General features: G+C 45.5%; 1 protein-coding gene across 1 annotated transcript in view; it reads left to right on the top strand.

The window, feature by feature from the left end:
- Nucleotides 1-20,372, top strand: part of LOC118596697 (maestro heat-like repeat family member 5) — a 69,335-nt gene that overhangs the window by 15,287 nt on the left and 33,676 nt on the right. The window contains exons 7-11 of the mRNA XM_036207574.1: nucleotides 11,886-12,045; nucleotides 13,184-13,236; nucleotides 19,075-19,182; nucleotides 19,465-19,581; nucleotides 20,121-20,240. Coding sequence (XP_036063467.1) covers nucleotides 11,886-12,045; nucleotides 13,184-13,236; nucleotides 19,075-19,182; nucleotides 19,465-19,581; nucleotides 20,121-20,240 — 558 coding nt within the window. The remainder of the gene's footprint in view (nucleotides 1-11,885; nucleotides 12,046-13,183; nucleotides 13,237-19,074; nucleotides 19,183-19,464; nucleotides 19,582-20,120; nucleotides 20,241-20,372) is intronic.

The raw sequence follows: 20,372 nt of genomic DNA, 5'->3' as shown, positions 1-20,372 counted from the left end.
AAATTCAGAATGTATTCACTTATCAAAACCCTAGTTTTCCACCAATCAAAGGGATGAGTGTTATCAGATAGAGTCTAAGGCCCAAAGCAAAGCTCCATCTTGCTTTAGTCCACCCACGTGCTGCACCCACCAACCTATTTGGAAAATACCTTGACTATGTTCATGAATACCTAAATACCTAAAAAGTTCATGAAAATACTACCTCATTGGGACATAGGTTTTGGAGTAACCTAAATCTATGTTCCAGAGTCATAGTCACTCATACTTGGCTCTGTAATAAACTGTCTCTTATGCCCTTTGAGATGAGATCTCTGTTTTTGTGCCAATACCCATCTCTTGAGGTGTTTCTTCTATTTTTCTTTTCTTCTAGCAGTTTCAGATTTTCAGGTCTTGCATGAAGGTCTTTGATCCACCATGAATTGATTTTGATACAGGGTGAGAGATAGTGATCTAGTTTTCGATTTCCACCTGTGGATAATTTGTTTTTCCCAACACCATTTGTGGAAAGCCGCCATTTCTCCAACATAGGTTTTTGACATATTTGTTGCCAATCAAAAGGCTGTAGATAGCTATGTGGGTTTATTTCTTGGGCCTCCCATTGATCTGTTTGTCTGGTTTGGTGTCAGTACCACACTGGTTTGGTTACTGAGGCCCTGTAGTATAATTGGAGATTAGGTATGATATTCCAGCATTGCTGCCCCTGCTTAGGGTTGTGTTGGTTGGTATTCAGCATCTTTTGTGATTCCATATGAATTTAAGGATGTTTTCTTTCTGTGAAGAGCGTCATTAGGGTTTTGATAGGCTGTATTGAATCCATAGACTGCTCTTGGTAATATAACCATTTTCATAATATTAATCCCGCCAGTCCATTAACGGTGAAAGGCCTGCCTTCTAGTGCCTTCTTTAAGATCATTATGCAGTGTTTCAAAGTTTCCATGATGTATGTCTCTCATGTCCTTTGTTGGGTTTATGCTTGGTTTTGTTACTGTTTTTGAGGTCATTGTGAATAAGATTTGTTTTCTTGGTTTCTTAGCATGTGCATTATCAATATAAGGGCATTGTTGATAGATGGAAAACTGCTGATTTTGATATGTTGACTTCTGTATCCTGTTGTTAGTTTTCCAGTGGAGTCTTTAGAGACTCATGTCATCTGCAAATAGGATGGGGTAATGCGAGTTCTTAATTTCCTCTTTGTGTCTCTTCCGTTTCTTCATCTTGTCTCTGTACACTAACAAGTGACTCAAGCTCTATATTGGATACAAGTGTGAAGAGCAGACATGTTGATCTTGTTCCTGCTTTTAGTGGAAATGCTCCCACTTCACTTACTGACTGTTAGCTGTAGGCTTTGCATGCATGGCCTGTATCACGTTGAGGTCCGCTCCTTTAGGTCCTTCCTTCTTCGGAGCTTTTATGATGGAGCGATGGGAACATTGTCAATTGCCTTTTCTGCACCTGTCCAAATGATCTTGTCATTTCCATCCCTGAAGTGAAAGCAGTTTGATTATGATGTATGATTGTCTTGGTTCCTGATCTATTGCTGGGAAGAGACACCATGACCAGGCTATCTTATTTTAAAAACGCATTCAGTTGGGGGCGGGGGGCTTGTTTACAGTTTCAGAGGGTTAGTCTGTTACTGTCACAACAGGGGACATGGTGGCAGAAAGGCAGGCAAGGTGCTGGAGAAGTAGCTGAGCACTTCTCAACCTGATCCACAGGCAGCAGACAGAGAGAGACAGACTGAGAAACCTCAAAACCCATCCCCAGCAACACACCTCCTCCAATAAGGTCACACCTCCTCCAACAAGTCCACACCTCCTAATCCTTCCCAACAGTCACCAACCGGGAACCAAGCCTGCAAATACGTGACCCTATGGGGGCCAATCTCATTTTAACCACAACATTCCCCTCCCTGGCCCCCATCGGCTTGTAGCCGTATTGTAATGCAAAAGGCATTCAGTCCAGCTTCAAAAATTCACAGTCTTTCACAGTCTCAAGACTGCTTATAAGTCCAAAGTCTCTTCTGAGACTCAAGGCAACTTCTCATCTGTAATCCCCTGTAAAATAAAATTTTAAAAAAAAGTCGAAAACTTCCCACATCCAATGGCTCAGAAGGAAGGAAAGGAGGCACCGTGAGGAAATACTGGACCAAAGCAAGAAGGTCAAAACCAATGCCAAAGCACTCTTCGGAACTCCAACCCCTTCCAGCTTTGTTGACTGCAACACACTTCTCTCTCCTGGGCTGGTTCCACACCCAGTCTGCTGCTCTCCCTGGCAGATTTCCCACAGTTCTGCCATCTCTGACATCTTGAGGTCTCCAGCGCAATCCAGACCTCACCTCCATAGCTTCACACAATGGCCTCTTCAGTGGCTTTCCTTAACTACAGAGGCAAATTCCACAACCCCTTTCCCATATTCTTTACTCAAGTCAAAACCACATGGCCAAAGTTGCCAAGTTTTTCCAAATGGCTGGGGCTGGAACCTGAACCCCTCCTTAGATTCCATTTACATCAGCTTTCCTTTGTTGATGGTTTCCTGTACTGTTTAAGCTTTTCTTTTCTTTTCTTTTCTTTTTTTTTGTTTTGTTTTTTGGTTTTGAATGTGACAAGTGTGCGGTAACACACATCTTTAATTTTTTAATATTTGTTTATTTATTCATTTATTTATTTATTTATTTTTATTTATTTATTATGCATACAGTGTTCAATCACTTTCCAGTCAAAAGTCCCCAAATCTTCCATTTTCCTTCAAATAACAGCATGATCAGGCCTATCACAACAATATGCCGCTCTCTGGTACCAACTCTGTCTAATTCACTCTTCTGTTGTTGTGAAGAGACACAGTGACCAAGGCAATGCTTATAAAAGAATTTAATTGGAAGCTTGCTTACAGTTTCAGAGGATTGTTGTCATGGGGTCGGGGATTTATGGTACAAAGGCAGACATGGTGCTGGAGAAGTAGCTTAGAGTTCTACATCCCAATCCACAGGTAGTAGGCAGAGAGAGAGACACTGGGCCTAGTGTGGGCTTTTGAACTGTCAAAGTCCATCCCCAATGGCACACTTTCTTCCAGCAAGCCCATACCTACTCCAACAGGGCCATACCTCCTATTCCTTCCCAACAGTCCACCACTCAGGAACCAAGCATTCAAATATATAAACCTGTGGGGGCCAATCTCATTCAAACCACAGAACGATCTTAATGTGTTCTTGAATCTGGTCTGATAGTATTTTATTGAGAGTTTTTCTATAATCTTTTGGGAAACTGGTGTGTATTTCTCTCTCTCTCTCTCTCTCTCTCTCTCTCTCTCTCTCTCTCTCTCTGTGTGTGTGTGTGTGTGTGTGTGTGTGTGTGTGTGTGTGTGTGTGCCTTCATCTGATTTAGGTGGTGTTATGGTTTGAGTGTGGAAGGTTCCTCAGGGTCATATGTTGAACACTTACTCCCTAGATGGTGGTTCTGTTTTAAGAGGTTGTGGGGCCTTTATCAGGTTGGGGCTTGTTATAGAAAAGAGGCCGTTGGAGAGCAGGCTTTGGAGGTGATAGAATTGTCCTACACTAGCTCAAGTTCTCTCCATTTCTAATAGACCAAGATGTGAGAAATCCCGCCCACACATTCTGCCATGCTTCCCCCACCATAAGGGACTGTACCCTCTCAAACTGAACCCAAGTCAGTCCATCTGCCCTGGAGTTGGTTATATTTGCCTGATATTATGTCACAAGAATGTAAAAAGTAACTAATTCAGGCACTGGGATAACATTGGCTTTGTAGAATGAAAGTGGGATGTTCTCTCTCTTTCTATGGCATGGCATCATTTGAGGAGCTCTGATGTTAATTCGATAAAGGTCCATCCAGCTCTGAGATTCCTTTTAGGAGACTCCTCATTACTGTCTCACCCTCCTTATACTTCTGTTTAGCTTGTTTCTGGCCACTTGGTTTAATGTCAGGTCACGTGTCTCTAGGAATTTATTTGTGGCTTCTAAAATATTCTCTAATGTTCCTCTGGATTTTGTTGGTATCTGTTATAATGTCTGTGTCCATCCTCCTACCCTCTACCCCCGCTATTGATCTATAATTTTTTTAATTGTGCCTTTGCTAAGAGTCCCAAGGGTCTCTGCAGCTCTTAGAGTAAGGAGCTGTGGGAGGCAAGATGGCAGTTCAGCTCAAAAAGACTCAGTATCCAGTGTTGGTTCAAACTTCGGAAGTCTGACCCCCAAGTGGTTTATTTTAGGCTTATTTAAGCACAGTGCAATCTGGTGGAAACTATTCTTGTGATGATTAACTAAGTCCCAAGTGAACATCAAAGCATACTCAAATCTCTTTGAGGAACAAAGGAAACTAAATCCAGATCCGATGTGACTGCATCGAAACTCTTTGTAAAGTCCATGTGACATCTCCCATAAAGACGGGTTCTATAGATTGACTGAGAAAAACAAGTTTATGAGAAGAGTCTGGTGCCAAGTCTCCTGCCACACAGATGGCACAAAGGTCACCAGGCTAGAAAGCATGCCTGCTCCAGACTTCGGGGCAGAAAACAAATTTTGCATTCTTTCCCTTGAAGAAACAACACTGTGTGCTTAACATTGCAGGTTCTCCTAGTGCGTGTCTGCGAGCACAGGGACCTCTGTGCCCTTTCAAAAAGTTTGTAATACTGTGTATTTTTTCAAACAACCAACTCATCAATGCACTAATTGCTGTAAATATATGTTGCTATGGTTGATTGATAAATAAAATACTGACTGGCCAGTAGCCAGGCAGGAAGTATAGGCGGGACTAGCCGAGAAGAGAATTGGAGGAACAGGAAAGCACAGTCAGAGAGACGCAGCCAGCCACTGTGAGGAAAACCATGATGTAAGACACCAGTAAGCCACAAGCCACGTGGCAAGGTATAGATTTATGGAAATGGGTTAATTTAAGATCTAAGAACAGCTAGCTAGGCCATACAGTTTGTAAATAATATAAGTCTCTGTCTTGGGTCTGAGGGCCACAGGAGCCAGGAAGGATGAGGATAACTTCAGCTACAACTAATTATTTTTGTTGTTTTTATAGTTCCCATTAGGTTTATTTCTTCCCCAGTCTTTAGTCCATCTCTACGATGTGTGGCTGGTTTGTCCTTTTCTGTAGGAGCTTGAGATGCCATCACTGTGTTTTTTATTTATTCCTCTCTCTCTCTCTGTTGTTGTTTTCATGTAAGCACTCACCCATGAACCTCCCTTTTAGAACCACCTTTGCTGCATTCCTGGAAGATATGTTTTCATTTTCATTTGATTTTTAGGCATTTTTTAAAATTTCCCCCACAGTTTCTTCAGCAATGCCTTCAAGAGTGTACCGTTTAACCACCGTAAGTTTGTGTCGTTTCTATAGTTTTTCTTGTTATTTATTTCTAGTTTTGTTCTATTATGGTCGGATAAGGTGCAGAGAAATTCATTTCGGGTTTCTCTGCACGTCCTGACTCGCTTTATGAACTGAAAATGGAACCTGTTTTGGAGAAAGCACCATGGCAGCTGAGTAGATGTAGTTACAGCTGCTGCTGCTTGCTGTGGGTTTCTGCTGCTTGGCATATTAACCCCTGCCCTTTCACATTTAGTCTGTGTATTTCCTGGCCAGTACGTGTGTTTTGTTTTGTTTTGTTTTGTTTTTTTCCTTTTTTCCAACAGGACTACTCTATTAGATTGCTTGCTTAGGCTTGATGTATCTCAGACTTACATTTTAAATTTAACTTTTGAAAATATCCTGTTAACCTGTCAGAAATGATTCAACCATACAATGTTGCCATTGTTTGTAGAATTGTTTGTTGTGTTTATATTTTACATACACACATCTACTAGAGAAAACATAACAGCCAACACCATGGGGCTGTATTATATACCTGCCTTTGCTTTTTACTCACTGATTAGGAAATTAAGTCTTTTGAACTCTTTAACAGTGAATCACTTTAAAACTAAATGGAGCCAGGCAGTGGTGGTGGTGCATACCTTTAATCCCAGCACTCACGAGACAGAGGCGTGTGGATCTCTGAGTTCAAAGCCAGCTTGATCTCTCAGGTGGATCTCTGAGATCAAGTTCAAGGACAATCAGGGTTACACAGAGAAACTCTGTCTCGGGGAAAAAATTATAATAACTGAATGGAATTGCTTCTTGTGTGGTTATGTCGAATAAATCTCCCCTTTGTGATTTTCACTAAATAATAATAATAATAATAATAATAATAATAATAATAAAAGAATTGATGAATTTAATATTTCCTAAAGTAGTATCATTCACATATACATAAAAATAATTGTCAGCAAAAGGAAGTCAATAGCTCTGGTTTTTGCAGGCTCTCCTGCCAGGATTGACTTACCTGCAATGTGAACTCTAAACACTTGTCAGTGTTCTCAACTTGGCTTGCATTGACTTTAGGAAGAGTATGTGCCTTATAGGCAACAACTCAGTCATGCTTGTAAATCCAATCAGCAAGTCTGTGTCTTCTAGTTAGAGAATTGAGACCATTTATACTTAGTTTGTTGTTGAGACATATTTGCTGATTCCTGTAGTTTGGTTTTTGTTATTGTGTTCAGTTTAGACAGTGTTACTTTCTTCTCCCTTGTTCATCTCAGAGCTTTGCTTGTTTACTGAGCTGGGCAGGTTTGATCATTTCCTACTTCTCATTCATTCATCCATTTCTTTGACGAAACTCACTCTGTTCTGAGCTCCTGGATCTGTGACTATCTTTCTTCCCCTTCTTTAAGTATCTTCTGCAACACTGCCTGGTAGTCATTGAATTCCTTTGGTTTGTGGTTGTGTTGGAAAGTCTTAATGTCTCCATTGATTTTTAAAGCTAAATTGGGTGGGCACAGTAACTTTGGTTGGCAATTACTTACTCTCAGAGCTTAAAAGAGGGTTTGAAGCTTCTGCCCTGAGAAGTCTGGTGTCAGTCTTTGAGTTGGTGGTTTTCTCTTGAGTGTCCAGCATTGTATCTTTGTTCTGTAGTCCTAGATTTTTAACTCTAATGGTGCTGAGTTATTCTTTCCTAGTCATGTTATTTGGGGTTCTATGTTACTCTTGTTCATGGATGCCCTCTCTTTCCCTGGATTTGGGAGTTTTCCGCTCTGTTTCTCACTGAATATGTTTTCTGTGCCTTCCATATGCTGTCCCTTTCCCCGCCCACTGGTTCTCATATTTGGTTTTATGGTTGTGCCTCAGAATTCCCACAAGCTGTGGGCATGCTTGTGTGTGGTGTTCCTTTTATTTGTCTCTGAATATAATATCTCCTCCACCTCATGTTAAATTCCTAATGTTTTTCTACTACTTGCCCTAGTCTATTGGCGGTTCTTCCTTTTCACAGTGCTCTATGGTATATACTCAGTTTTTCGTTTCCAGCATTTCTGTTCGGCTGGTGTTTTGTTGGTTGCTTTCAGATGTTCAGCTTTCTTGTTGAACTCCTCCTCAGTGTTGCTGACTTTCCTGCCCAGGTTCTCGGGTGCCTTCTTACTTCTTGACCTGCTTGTTTGAATCCACTTTGATGACACTTAATGGTTTTTTTTTTTTTTGATTAATAGTTTGGCATATTAACTACTTCCATATCTTTGATTTAGGAGTTGAAGAGGCATGGTCTTTTGGAGGAGTTACAATGCTTTGCTTTCTCACGTTTCTTATGTTTCTGTGATTTGCTTATCTGTTGGGGTATTTGTCTCTTCCAATTTTATTTCGGAGTCTTCCCAGCTTTTCTCTTTGAGGGTTTAATCCCAGGTACCACTCAGAGAAGAGAACACAAATGACTGTAACAGCAGCAACACCAAACCAAACCAGATCAGGAAACATAGTTAAAAATCAATTAAAGCGAACTGCCACGACACCAATAACCCTAGAAAAGAAAATGGCAAAAAATGTTGTAGCTAGAGTAAGCAGTGGAAGTAAAATGATTAAAGTAGACAATAAAGTATGTAGATGATAACAATAAAGAATGAGACAAGGGAAGGGGACAGGAAAGAAAGGAAAGAAGCTTAAATAAAAGGAAATAAGAAGAAGGTGAGGAAGAAGGAGGGAGCAAGAGATAAAAATCTGAACAAGAAAGAGTGATTTTTAAATAACATTAGATAAAATGCAAACACTTTGAAAAAGTAAAATGCAAACCTAGATATCTGAGTTTTATTTCTGGAACCTACATAGAGGTGGAATAGAAAGCCTGCTCCACAAAACTGTCCTCTGACCTCTACATGCATATTTTGGCACATGTGCCCACACGCACACACTAATGCTTTTTAAAGACTTATTAATTTGTTAATTGTGTGTGTGTGTGTGTGTGTGTGTGTGTGTGTGTGTGTGTGTACAGGTGTCCAAGGAGGCCAGAAGAGGGGGCTGGATCCCTAAAGCTAGAGTGACAGGTGGCTGTGAGCTGCCCAGCATGAATTCTGGGAGCTGACCGTGGACCCTCTGCAAGAGCAGTATGTGCTCTTATCTGCTGAGCCATCTCCCCAGCCTCCAACTCCCCTGACCTTTTTGCAAATTTTGTAACGAACATACATGAGATTTTGCAGCCCCCTCTGGGGGAGGAGGGCCAGAGAGGGGACTAAGGCTATCCTGTTTCCCTGTACAGCTTCTTTTCTCCATCTTTTCCCTCAGGAATCCTGCTGCTCCTCTCTCTTCCTCTTTGGAATAAAATCGGCCTTCTGTTACTGCGGCACCTTTCATTCACAGTCACACACAGGCAGCTTCTAACGTGTCACCTCACTCAGAAGTCTAATTTTCAAGAGATCTTGATTTTTTTTTTCACAAAATTTCTCCCTGAGTGTTGGGGAAAACCGACATCCCGTCCGCACTTTCTCGCTTCTGTCACCGAGGGAGCCTGTGACCTTGGAGAGGCGTGGGTGACGCCAACATCAAGCAGCTCTGTGGCTGTAGCCACCAGCAGGGCATCCCCCAAACCCCTTAAGGTGGCTCTGACACTCTCGATCCAGAGGTGGCCTCCATTTCCACTGGCTGGGGCTCAGCCCCCAGGCTGCCTGCCCCCGTTAGAGATTGTCACAACCCCAGCTGTCATGCCCGGTCCCCTGGCTAACAGTCACAGATCAGGACTCCACAGTCACCTCCTCATCTTCACTTCATCTCCTCAAGCAGCTAAGGGAACTCAGGGGAAGACTCCCTCGAGCATATTCATTTGTTACAAAAGATATTGCAAAGCGTACAGGTGAAAATAAGTAGAAAGAGGTGTGAGGAAGGAAGGAAGCATCCCTGCCCTTTCCGGGTACTCCCAATCTCCAGAAACTTCTCTGTGTTGAACTATCGAGGAAGCTCTGTGAACTCTGACATTTCTGGTTCCTGTGCAGACTCTTGTTGTTCAAATCTTAGAGGATCTTTTAATTAAAAAAAAAGAAAGAAAGAAAAAAGAAAAAAACAGATCCAGATATCAGGGTGAAAGCTGAAAGACCAGAGAAGCAGAACAGCCAGCCACTAGCTCTCACCTCTACAAAATCTTCAGCCTCCAGAGAGTGAGTTCCTGTTTTCTCATGCCTTATATACCTTTCTCTGCCCTGCCATATTACTTCCTGGGATTAAAGGTCGTGTGTGTTTCCCAACTAAAGGATCTCAAGCGCTGTGATTAAAGGTGTGTGCCACCACTGCCTTACCTCTATGTCTAATCTAGTGGCTGGCTCTGCCCTCTGATCCTCAGGCAAATTTATTAGGGTACACAATATATCACCACAGACTCTATTTCATGCAATGGTCTGACTTGGGGAATATCAAGGGCTGTCTGCTCAGGTGCTTCCTGGCCTCTGTGCTCAAGCGTGCGTGCATGGGTGTGTGTGTGTGTGTGTGTGTGTGTGTGTGTGTGTGTGTGTGTGTGCCCCTCCAGGGCATTGGGCAAGAACTCTCTGTAATAAGGTAGATCATATGACCCACCATGGGACAAGACGGGTCTGAGGGTCGCTATGGCTTGCTCCAAGACAAAAAGGCAGGGGAAAATGAGGATTTCTGCAGCCTGCCTTGGGGAATGTGATGGTTCATTCTTGCTGTTAACTTGACACACCTGGGAACAGGACCCTCAACTGGGGAACAGCTTCCATCAGACTGGCCTTTGTGCATGTCTGTGGGGGGATTCGCTTGACTGTCAATTGATGTGAGAAGGCCTAGGCCACTTTGGGCAGCACCATACCTAGGCAGGCGGGCAATATAAGTAAGGTAGCTGACTGCGAACCTCGAACCTCGCAGAGGGCCAATGAGCAGTATTTTCCCACGGTTTCCATTTTCAAGCTCCTGCTTTGAGTTCCTACTTTGGCTCCTCCCTACATGACAGACTATAACCTACAAGGTGAGATTAACCCTTTCCTCCCCCACATGCTTTGGTCATGGTGTTTATCACAGCAGCAGAAAGCCACACCCTCTTCTTGTTCTGATTACATCAGTCTTCACTCTTGGTTTAGCATGAGTATGTGTTCACCTGTCCGCAGGTGCCCATGTGTGTGCACACGCACACACCCATGCACATAGAGGCCAAGGGTCAACCTCAGGTGGACACTTATCGCTCACTGGGACCTGGAGCTCACTGATTAGGAGAAAGGCTGGTTGACCAGCTAATTGTAGGAACCCACCCTCCCTGCCTCCCATTGGGATTACAAGTATGCATCACCACACTCTGTTTTTTACTCGGGGGACTATGACTTGAACTCGGGTCCTTGCACTTTCCACAGTAAGTACTTTGCCAACTGCTCTGGCACCCTGGCCCTCAGAGTTTTACCTGATGATTTTGTCTGTGTTCAACCTCTGGCTTCCCCCACGCAGCCGTTTCTCGGTTGGACTGGGTAGCAGGTTGAGTGGCTTTTGTCCCTGTCACATCCAGAGCTCTGCCCAGTGTGACTTGTCTTCCAGACTCCTCACTACTACCCCGGTTCCAAAGGTTGGGGAGCCAGGACGACCCCTTCCCTCCAAATGGAGGAGATGGTGCTGAGTGTGCCGGACCTGTGTGCCCCCTGCTGCTGGCATAGCCTTGTGTTTTCGGTTCCCTTGTCCTTCAGCTCCTGGCTTCCAGAACATGATTGCTGTTGCTCCCTCTTTTTAATCTCCTAAATATAGTTTTAGAGGAGGGACTTCTGTGTGGGTTTTTTTTTTTTTTTTTTTGAAATCGCAAAATCAGATTCAATCCAGTGCATTAACAAAGCAGCTCTCGCAGCCGTGCCTATAATAAGCTGTAAGTGGTATATTGATTTCATAGGACAATTTCCTGCATCACAGGAAAGTGGGGGGGGGGACCTCAGACATCTACCCCTACAGATGCTGCCCAGCCATCAAATGCATGCAAGCAGCTGTACCCAGCTGCACTGGCCTCTCTCCAGCCCCACCCAACAGCACCCCGAGTGGGTAGGAACGGGTTCTGCAAATCATAGCACACCTGTGTGGCAATGACCCTCATGAAGCAGACAGGAAGCTGGTTGTCTGGTCTCTGCTGTAGAGCCTTACACATGTTGGCTGTCCAGGCTGATGTCTTAAGGTGGAAACATGGCCTCTGGTCAAAACTCATGGGGACAGAGAAATAGAGGGGATGATGTCCTAAGCTGCTTAGGCCCCATGGGAAAGGTGACTTTAGCCAGAGGCCCTATGAATGATATCCTGAACACGGGCCTGGGAGTGGGCTTTAAAAATGGACTAAGATTTGGATAGAGCAAGTGGGATTGGAGCTCCAGGCAAAGACAACGTGGGAGCAAGGGCCAGGGAGCAAAAACAGTGCTTGTGTTCGAGGCCCTAGCCCAGCATCAGAAGACAGCCCATCTCAGGCTCCCTTAGCCTGTGTTCTATCCAAAAGGTAGCTTGGTGAAGGCGATCCATGTGGAATTGCCCAGCTCGGTTGGTACACGCCACTCTCACCCTGTTCCATCTGTCCCCACTCACCCTGACCACGCTTCCTCCCCGGCCCAGGAACTAGATGACATATACCAGGATGCAGCCAGCAATGTGTTACTGGCCCTCTGTCGGCATTCGTGGCCGGCAGTGGCCAAGCATTTGGAAACAGAGCTCCTGACGGGTGTCTTCCCACACCGCAGTCTGTTGTACGTGATGGGCGTCCTGTCCTCCCAAGGTATGTGCTGCCGTAGGATGGGTCAGGGGCCTGGCAATGAAAGGAGACTGTGAAGGGCCTCTGGGACCACCCCCTCACCGTGGCCATAGCTACACACGGGCCATGCAGGTTGCAGCCCTAAAGCCCTGCAGCTCTGAGTTCCATGTCCCATGAGCCTTCAGCAGCCCTGGCCACGCTAGGAACCTTCCCACAGAAGGGAAAGGGCCTCTGCATCGCTGTCTGATAGATTTACATTGCTGTTGGTCCAGGAGTTGGCCCAGACCCTGTGAAGTCGACACTCTGCCTTAACCCTTCATATAGCGGCTGTTTCATTGGCCGCCTCCCTTGGCCACACAAGGAAGATGAGGATCCCAACTCAAAGAAGTAGTGTTGATGGCCAGGGTCACTCAGGCTGCCTCACCTCGGACCCTCAGCTTCTGCCTGCTCTCATTCATTCATTCATTCTTTTCACAAGCATTATACCCTTATAACTGCCCAGGTGGGAAGGGGCTAGCCTGTGACAGGGGACCAGCTGTAGGACTAACCCAGAGGGCTTCCTGTAAGAGGCAGCCAGTATGAGCCACATCTAGTCAGGCCTTCTGAGCAGCAGATCAGCAGCTGACAAGCTCAGGCAGAGGGAAGGGGGCGGGGCTCCAAAGATGTTCTGGAGTTTGTACTTAAGCCTGGGACCAAGCAGGATCTTGCTTAGCTCACCCCACCCTTCTTCAGACTGGTAGCCTGAGTGGGGTCCCTTCCAATGCAAAGGGACCCCCAAAGCAAGCCTTCCCTACATGGCAGAATTTCCAAATTTCCCAAAAGGCTTTTGAGCCGCCCCACAAAGTGTCCCTTCCCAGCCTTATCTTCCCATACTTGAAAAGACCACAGCACATCCCAAAGGGCCATGCTTCAAAAGGCCCCTCCATTTGCTAGTGGGAAACAAGGTTCAAAGAAGGCAAGCAGCCTGCCTGGGCACAGCATGCAGGGAATGCCAAGGTTCCAGCCCAGCTCTCTGGACCCTGATCCCCATGCCAGCTCACGTTCTTCCTACTGGGGACTGTCCTACCCTACCCCGTTCCCTGTGGATCCCATCAGGTAGGAGCAGGCTGGTGTCTGAGGGACGTGTGAGACCTGGCCTGTAGCCCACCCCCTTCTCCCACAGAGGAGCTTCTCAAGAAAGAAGACAGAGAGAGCTGGAAAGATCTACTGTCCCAGGTACAGAGGGAGCCTGCCGCCCCCAGATCTTCTGAGGGACATCAGTGAGGGAGAGACAGCAAGTTCACATGGGAGACCCTGCTGTGGTCTTGGAGGAAGAGAGGAAAGGAAAGGTGGGAAGATAAAGGTGTGGGGAGGAGGAAAGGGAGATAGGGATGGCAGGGGCTGTAGACAGAGAATCTCCACTTAGAGATAAGCACACAGCATAGGGGTGGCTTGACCAAGGTCACTGGAGGAGCCAGGATTTAAATCGTGGTCACTAGACACTCAGCACAGAGCAGATGCTCAACACAGACTCTTACCACCCACACTTGGGGAACCAGGAAGGGCACAGGGGCCAGAGTGAAGACCTAGGAAGGACAGAGAGAGGCTGGGGTTGACTGTGACAACATCAGAAGCAGTTTCAGGGCAGGCCTATCTCTGACCCTCTCCCAAGTGAGCAGCTTGTACTGGGTTCGAGTCCAAGGTCAACTACTCACAGTGTGGCCTGGGCTGACTTCCTTTGTCTCTCTGTGGCTTAGTTTGCTCCTCTGTGAAATGGGGTTAGAGGTGGTTGTGAAGGGCTTGCCAGCAGCACTGTGGCAGGCAGCAGGCAGAGAAGCTGGAGTGAGTTGGGGGGGTTGCAACAGACCAGCGAGGACTGAAAGACCAGAGACATCATCAGCCACGTTCACCCGATTGGCATCCCTTGCTGCTATGAATAGGACTTGCCTGTCTCCACCACACGCTGGCTGCATATCAACATCCCATAAATTTAAAGGGACTGAAACCAAACAAGACTCTCTATGACCAAAACATAAACTAGAGGTCAGTGTTAAAATATATCTGAAAACATTCCAAATGCTTGGAGATTAAACAACTCACTTCTCAGTAAAACCTAGGGGAAAGACATCTGAAGAAAAATTAGAAAATATTTTTGAGTGTTAATGAAAACACATTTGAACATCCTGAGGTACAAAACGCTTTTTACATTAGAAAGGTTATAAAACTTCATGGTTGGAAGCTACCAAGGGGTAGCAAACTAATCCCAAAATAAACAGAAGGAAGAAAAAAATGCACTCAAAATGCAGAGGCAGGAGGAATGCCCTACACATGAGGCCAGCCTAGTCTACCTAACAAGTGCAAAGAAAGGGAAGGAAATTCCTGGGAAAGGTCACTAGACTGGTAAAGAGGGGGAATGTCACTTTCAGCAAAGAATAATTAACAACATCACAAACACATTACATGTGAAAGGATTCCCTGCAAAACACAGATTATCAGAACTGGAATAAGAAGAAACAGAAGGTCTCAGTAGTCCTGTGTCTTTTAAAGAAATGAGAATCTATGTGGCATCTTCCTGCTCCAAGCCAAGCCCGTTTTGCCAGCTGTGCAGCGAGCAGGCCAGTCACTGAAAGGCCATGCTTGTAGAAGAGTAAAGAACTTATTCAATGGCTGCCTAGCAAGTGGACACAGGAAAGCAGGTCTGAACTCCACCAACCAGGCCTAGGGAGAGGTGACTTCATCCCAAGGCACATTAGGTATCACCACAGTCAGCTGACAGTGACTAAGCAGGTGAGGGGGCGGGGCATCTATTTGGGACATTGAGTGGCTTGTTCAGGTTTTCTCCCGAGTTTTGCAAAGAAAACTCCCAGTTCTACTTGGAGGAATCCTGTGCAGTTCTGCGGAGCCTGCACGTGCCTACAAAAAGTGTACAGCAGCCATCTTGCTCCGGCCTCAAACTGGAGACACCTAGGGCTGGCAGAGCCATGTCTCCAGCTGGAGATCTGAACCCATGACTCAGTGTCCACCTTAGGAAGCCAGACAAGGAGAACCCTCCTGAACTCAAAACAATCAAAAACAACCAAATTCTACTTTTAAAAAAACTGAAGTTCTGGTGCAGGCAGCAGCATGGATGGATCTCAGAAATACTCACACTTAGTGAAAAAAATCAGAAACACAGAAGCACACAGCAAAGGACTATAAATACATACAATACCAGAAATTCCACTGATTTATCATCATCATCATAAATTAAATGGTTTTGTTGTTGTTGTTTTGTTTGTTAGTTTGTTTGTTTGTTTTTCGAGACAGGGTTTCTCTGTGTAGCTTTGCACCTTTCCTGGAACTCACTGTGTAGACCAGGCTGGCCTCAAACTCGCAGAGATCTGCCTGGCTCTGCCTCCCAAATGTATTTTTAATTTATTTTTATTTTGTGTATATGGGTGTTCTGCCTTCATGTATGTTTGTGTATACCATGTGTGTGGTATCTTCAGAGACCAGAAAATGGCAATTAATTCCCTGGAACTGGAGTGACAGATGGTTGTGAGCCACCATGTGGGTGCTGGGAACTGAACCCAGTTCTTCTGGAAGAGCGGACAGTGCTCTTAACCACTAAGCAACCTCTCTGATCCATATATATTCGTATGTGGCTATGTGTGATATATGTGTGCAACATGTGTAATATATATGTGTGTGTGTCACACATCTATGTGTACACATGTAATATATGTTGCACATATTCTGTATTACATATATATAATATGTTCCATATATATTAATTGGCAATAAATAGGCTTCAACATTTCAAATACTTAGTTTTTTCTGAGTGCAATGGTGCCTGCCCTGTCTAATCCCTGGCTGCTCTGAACAAAGTGTATAGCACACTCACAGACAGAAACATCAACAATGCCTCTGCTGCCAAGACAGTTCTGTATGCACAAATCTCATAATCCATGCCACAGCCACTTGGGTCAGGCTGGGCCATACATTGGGGAGACTGCAGAGCTATATGGAGGGAAACATCTAATTTTCTGTGTTTTGGAAGTTTTCATTGCAGACAAAAGGTTCTGCACAGTGAACAGACAGAAGGGAGTGGGAGACAAGTCAGGAACACACACACACACACACACACACACACACACACTCCTGCTTCTGGGTAACCTGGAGGGTTCCCAGCAGCCATAGTGCTCTGGGATTGAGCTGGCATCTATTCTGTATCCTAGAAGGCAGGGAGAGGACTAAGAGCAGGGCCCAGGCCAGACAAGCAGGCTTTAATCAGATTCTGCCATCTGTGGAGAGCAATTGCCATCTAAGTGATGGGCAAACCAAGTAAGGCTAGGGATGACACAGACATCCCTACTGACAGAGGGTGCTCTAAGTTAGTCTTCTGCCCTGCAAGACAATCCCCCTTGGGTTCACAGTGTCTCTCATTTAGGACTTCTTGGGGATAAATTCCTAAAAGTTTAGTTGCTTAGACAAATGTATTTTAGGTTTTAATTGATGTCAATATTGGTTTTTTTTGTTTAGTTTTGGTTTTGGTTTTTGGTTTTGTTTTTTTTTTTTGTTTTTTGTTTTTTGGTTTTTTTTTGTTAACTGCTGTTGCTAAAACTTTCACACATACACACACACACAGCTATCAATTCAGTCACCCCACCACCAAAGAATGCTTCCTTTCAGTTACAGGTCTGTTCGACATTTTCAGTGCTGTGCACACAGGGCCTTGGTGAAAGTAAGAGACGGTACTCACAAGCTGTATGGGGCTGCTGCCTGCTGACACTTGTACAGCGACTTCTTTTTATAAGCAAGAAGTATACTCAAATAATGATCAAAGGAGTAGATGCATAATCCAGCAACAGAGTCATTTATCATGATCAAGGACTACACACCTCACCATAATTGTGTGTGTCGGGTTTGACAGGTCTGGTGGCACATAAGCCTATTCCCACCAGCGTCTCACCACATCACCACACACACACACACACACACACACACACACACACACACACACACACACACTCACACACACAAAGTGAGCAAAGACACTACAACATATATGATAGAAATCTCCCAGATCCATTTAACTTAACAGGGCCAGATTGTCTATGGTCCACAGATGATAGAAATGACATTATACATCCAATCTTTATGCAATCTTGGCCCTAGTTATGTATTACTTTAATTTCCATTTCTTTAATATTCATTATCTATTTATTTGGGGGAGATGTATGGAGCATTGCATGAGTGTGTATGTGCATGCCCATCTGGACATCAGGTCTCTTTCTCTATTGCTTTCTGCCTCACTGTCTTAAGGATCTCTATCTGAACCTGAAACTCACCATTTTGGCAAGGCTGGCTGACTAGCAAGCTCCCAGAATCCACCTGGTTTCACTCCCCCAACTGCTAGGAATACAGACACCTGCGGCAGTGCCTGGTTTGTTTGTTTGTGTTGTTTTGGTTTGTTTTGTGTTTTGATGTGGGTGCTGAGGATTCAAACTCATGTCCTCAAGTTTGCCCAGCAAGCTCCCTTAGGCACTGAGCCACAGCCTCAGCCTCCACTTTCCACTTCTTAAATAACCGACAGGTTGAGTTTATACCACCTTCATCCTATATCATTCCCTTTGTCATTTTCTTTTTTTAAGGTGTATTTATGTGTTATGTATACAGCATGTATGACTGCAGGCCAGAAGAGGGCACCAGATCTCATTACAGATGGTTGTGAGCCACCATGTGGTTGCTGGGAATTGAACTCAGGACCTCTGGAAGAGCAGTCAGTGCTCTTAACCTCTGAGCTATCTCTCCAGCCCCCCCTTTGTCATTTTCAAATGGGTTGTCATAGTTACTTTCCAGTTGCTGTGAAGAGACACTATGACCAAGGCAGCATATAAAGGGAAGCATGTATTTGGGGGTCAGGGTGCAGTTTCAGAAGGTCCATAACCAATCATGACAGGGTGCATGGCAGCAGACAGGCACATGTGACCCTGGAGCTGCAGCTGAAAGCTTACATCTGGTTCACAAACAGGAGACAGAAGAGAGAGAAAACTGGAAATGGTGTGGGCTTTTGGAACCTCAAAGCCCATCCCCAGAGACACACCTCCTCCAAAAAAGCTATACCTCCTAATCCTTCCTAAATAGTTCCACCAACTGGGGACCAAGCATTCACATATATGAGCCTATGGGGACTATTATCATTCAAACCATCACATTCCACTGCCTGGTCCCCACAGGCTTGTAGCCATATAATAATGCAAAATGAATGTTATCCAACTCCAAAAGAATCCATAGCTTTTCACAGTCTCAATACTGTCGAAAAGTCTAAAGTTCAAAGTCTCTTCTGAGACTCAAGGCAATCTCTTACTTGTAACCTTTGTGAAATCAAAAAGCAAATTACATACTTTCAACATACAATAGCACAGAATATGCATTACCATTCCAAAAGAGAGGAAAGGAACATCTTATTCTCAATGGTATCTTTCAACTTCATTTATGTTTATTAAACAAACTTCTTTGAACATTTATCAATATTTTCTAAGATTGGGGGCGGGGGATTAAGAGGATATCCCTAGCACCGGAAGAATGTTGGAAACAAAAACCTCAGACTTGTTGACTTGTGGAATCTGGGAACATTGGAAATGAAGATCCCATCATTACAGCCAACCTACTGAGTTAGGGTGGGGACTTCCAGAATCCTGTGCCTAGAAAGACATTGCATTTATTCTCAAATGCTCATTTCACTAAGAAATAGTGGAGCACCTACCAGATGCTGCCACCCTGCCAGGCACTGGGAACACACTTGGAACAGTCCTGCCTATGATGCCCACCTTGTCTCAGGGCCACTTTCACTGATATATCTGGTCTGAGCCCTCAGCTCTTGCTGGAAATACAGCCTCCTAGGCTTGTGGGTATCCTGTACACATCTAGGGATACCTTGAAGAATGTGTTCCTCTGAGATCCATCCAACAAGCAAAAGAACTGAGTCCTGGAAACCTGGGGGGTAGGGGGTTCGGGGATGTTGGAGTCAGGGTTCTCTGGCTGGGGCTTGGGGGGAATGCCTCCATCCCTGCCTGCCCCACCTGCTCACAGATGGCCAGAAAGTCAGTGCCGTTCCTGAACACAGATGTGTGGTCCAAGGAATTGCTGTGGAGCCTTACCAAGTCTAGCCGGACACAGCAAGAGCACACGCCAGAGAAGGTAGGTCCACTGCCCCCAGGGACCCCAGCCTGTTCACCACACTGGCCCATGGGTTCTGTCATAGGATACACGAGGCCCTTGAAAGAAATTGGTGGGTCTAAAGGGAGCAGGAGCTAAGCCTGGGCAACTGGCCTGGAAGTGTCTCCCTCCCTCACCACAGGCTGGGGTTTAAGATGGGAAGGGTGAGCCATAGGGTCAAGAAATGCAAGGAAGTTGGCTTTAGGAGCTCAAGCCAGGTGGGTCCCTGGGTCCCACTCAGGACAGGATGTTGAAACCCACCAGGCCTTCCTGTTCACCTACTATGGGCTAATCCTTCAAGCTGAGGAGGACAGCAGCACCATCAGGACACACCTCAAAACCCTCTTGGAAACATCTCACCAGTGGCCTAAGCAAAGGGAGGTAAGGGCCCAAGCAGGGGGTGGGGGGAAGGTGAGGGCCCAAGCAGGGGAAGATGAGGACCCAAGGGGGGAGGGGAGAGGTGAAGGCCTAAGCGGGGGTGGGGGGTGGGGGGGGTGAGGGCCCAGTCTCTTTTGATCTTCTAACTGCCTAGCCCAAACCACAGATTTGAACATGGTCACATACTGAGCCCTAATCCTGGTCATAAAGTGACTTGTGCTGGTCACCTACTGATCCGTGGTCTCCATCACACACTGAGCCCTGATCACAGCATGCACTGACTCCATCACAAGCTAAGCCGTAATCTCATCCCTGTCTTCTCGTACATATCTTCATTCCTACCCCTGGCCAACCCCAAAGGCTTCCTCTCTACCTCTTTCCTCCACAACTCTACCCACCAGACTCCACAAGAGACACCTCATGGGGGGGGGGGGGGGGTCTCAGCTCTGAGTTGTCCTAAAATGTGTGTGAGTCCCTGGCCCCTGCTGGTGGGCTGGGGAAGCACTGAGTCCAGGTCCCAGACTCAGGGGACTCGTCCACAGGGCATTGCTCTCACAGTGGGGCTGGTTGCAGTACGCCACTTGGATGATGCCTGGGCCATCCTAGAACAGTTTGGAAGGAGCACTCCCATCAAGTGGAGCCTGCAGAACTTTTCTCTGAAGGTATCAACTCAGGGCTCCTGGGGGTTTGGGGCAAGGGGCGGGAGGGACATCAAATCCCACACTGCCTGAAGGGAAGCATAATAACTACTGTAGGATCATGGTTGTCACTGAGGCAAGGATTTATTTGAGACA

Source organism: Onychomys torridus, chromosome 16 (assembly GCF_903995425.1).
Source record: "Onychomys torridus chromosome 16, mOncTor1.1, whole genome shotgun sequence".
NCBI lineage: Eukaryota > Metazoa > Chordata > Mammalia > Rodentia > Cricetidae > Onychomys > Onychomys torridus.
The sequence above is the reverse complement of the archived record's forward strand: the minus strand, read 5'-3'. Positions and strand labels throughout refer to the sequence as shown.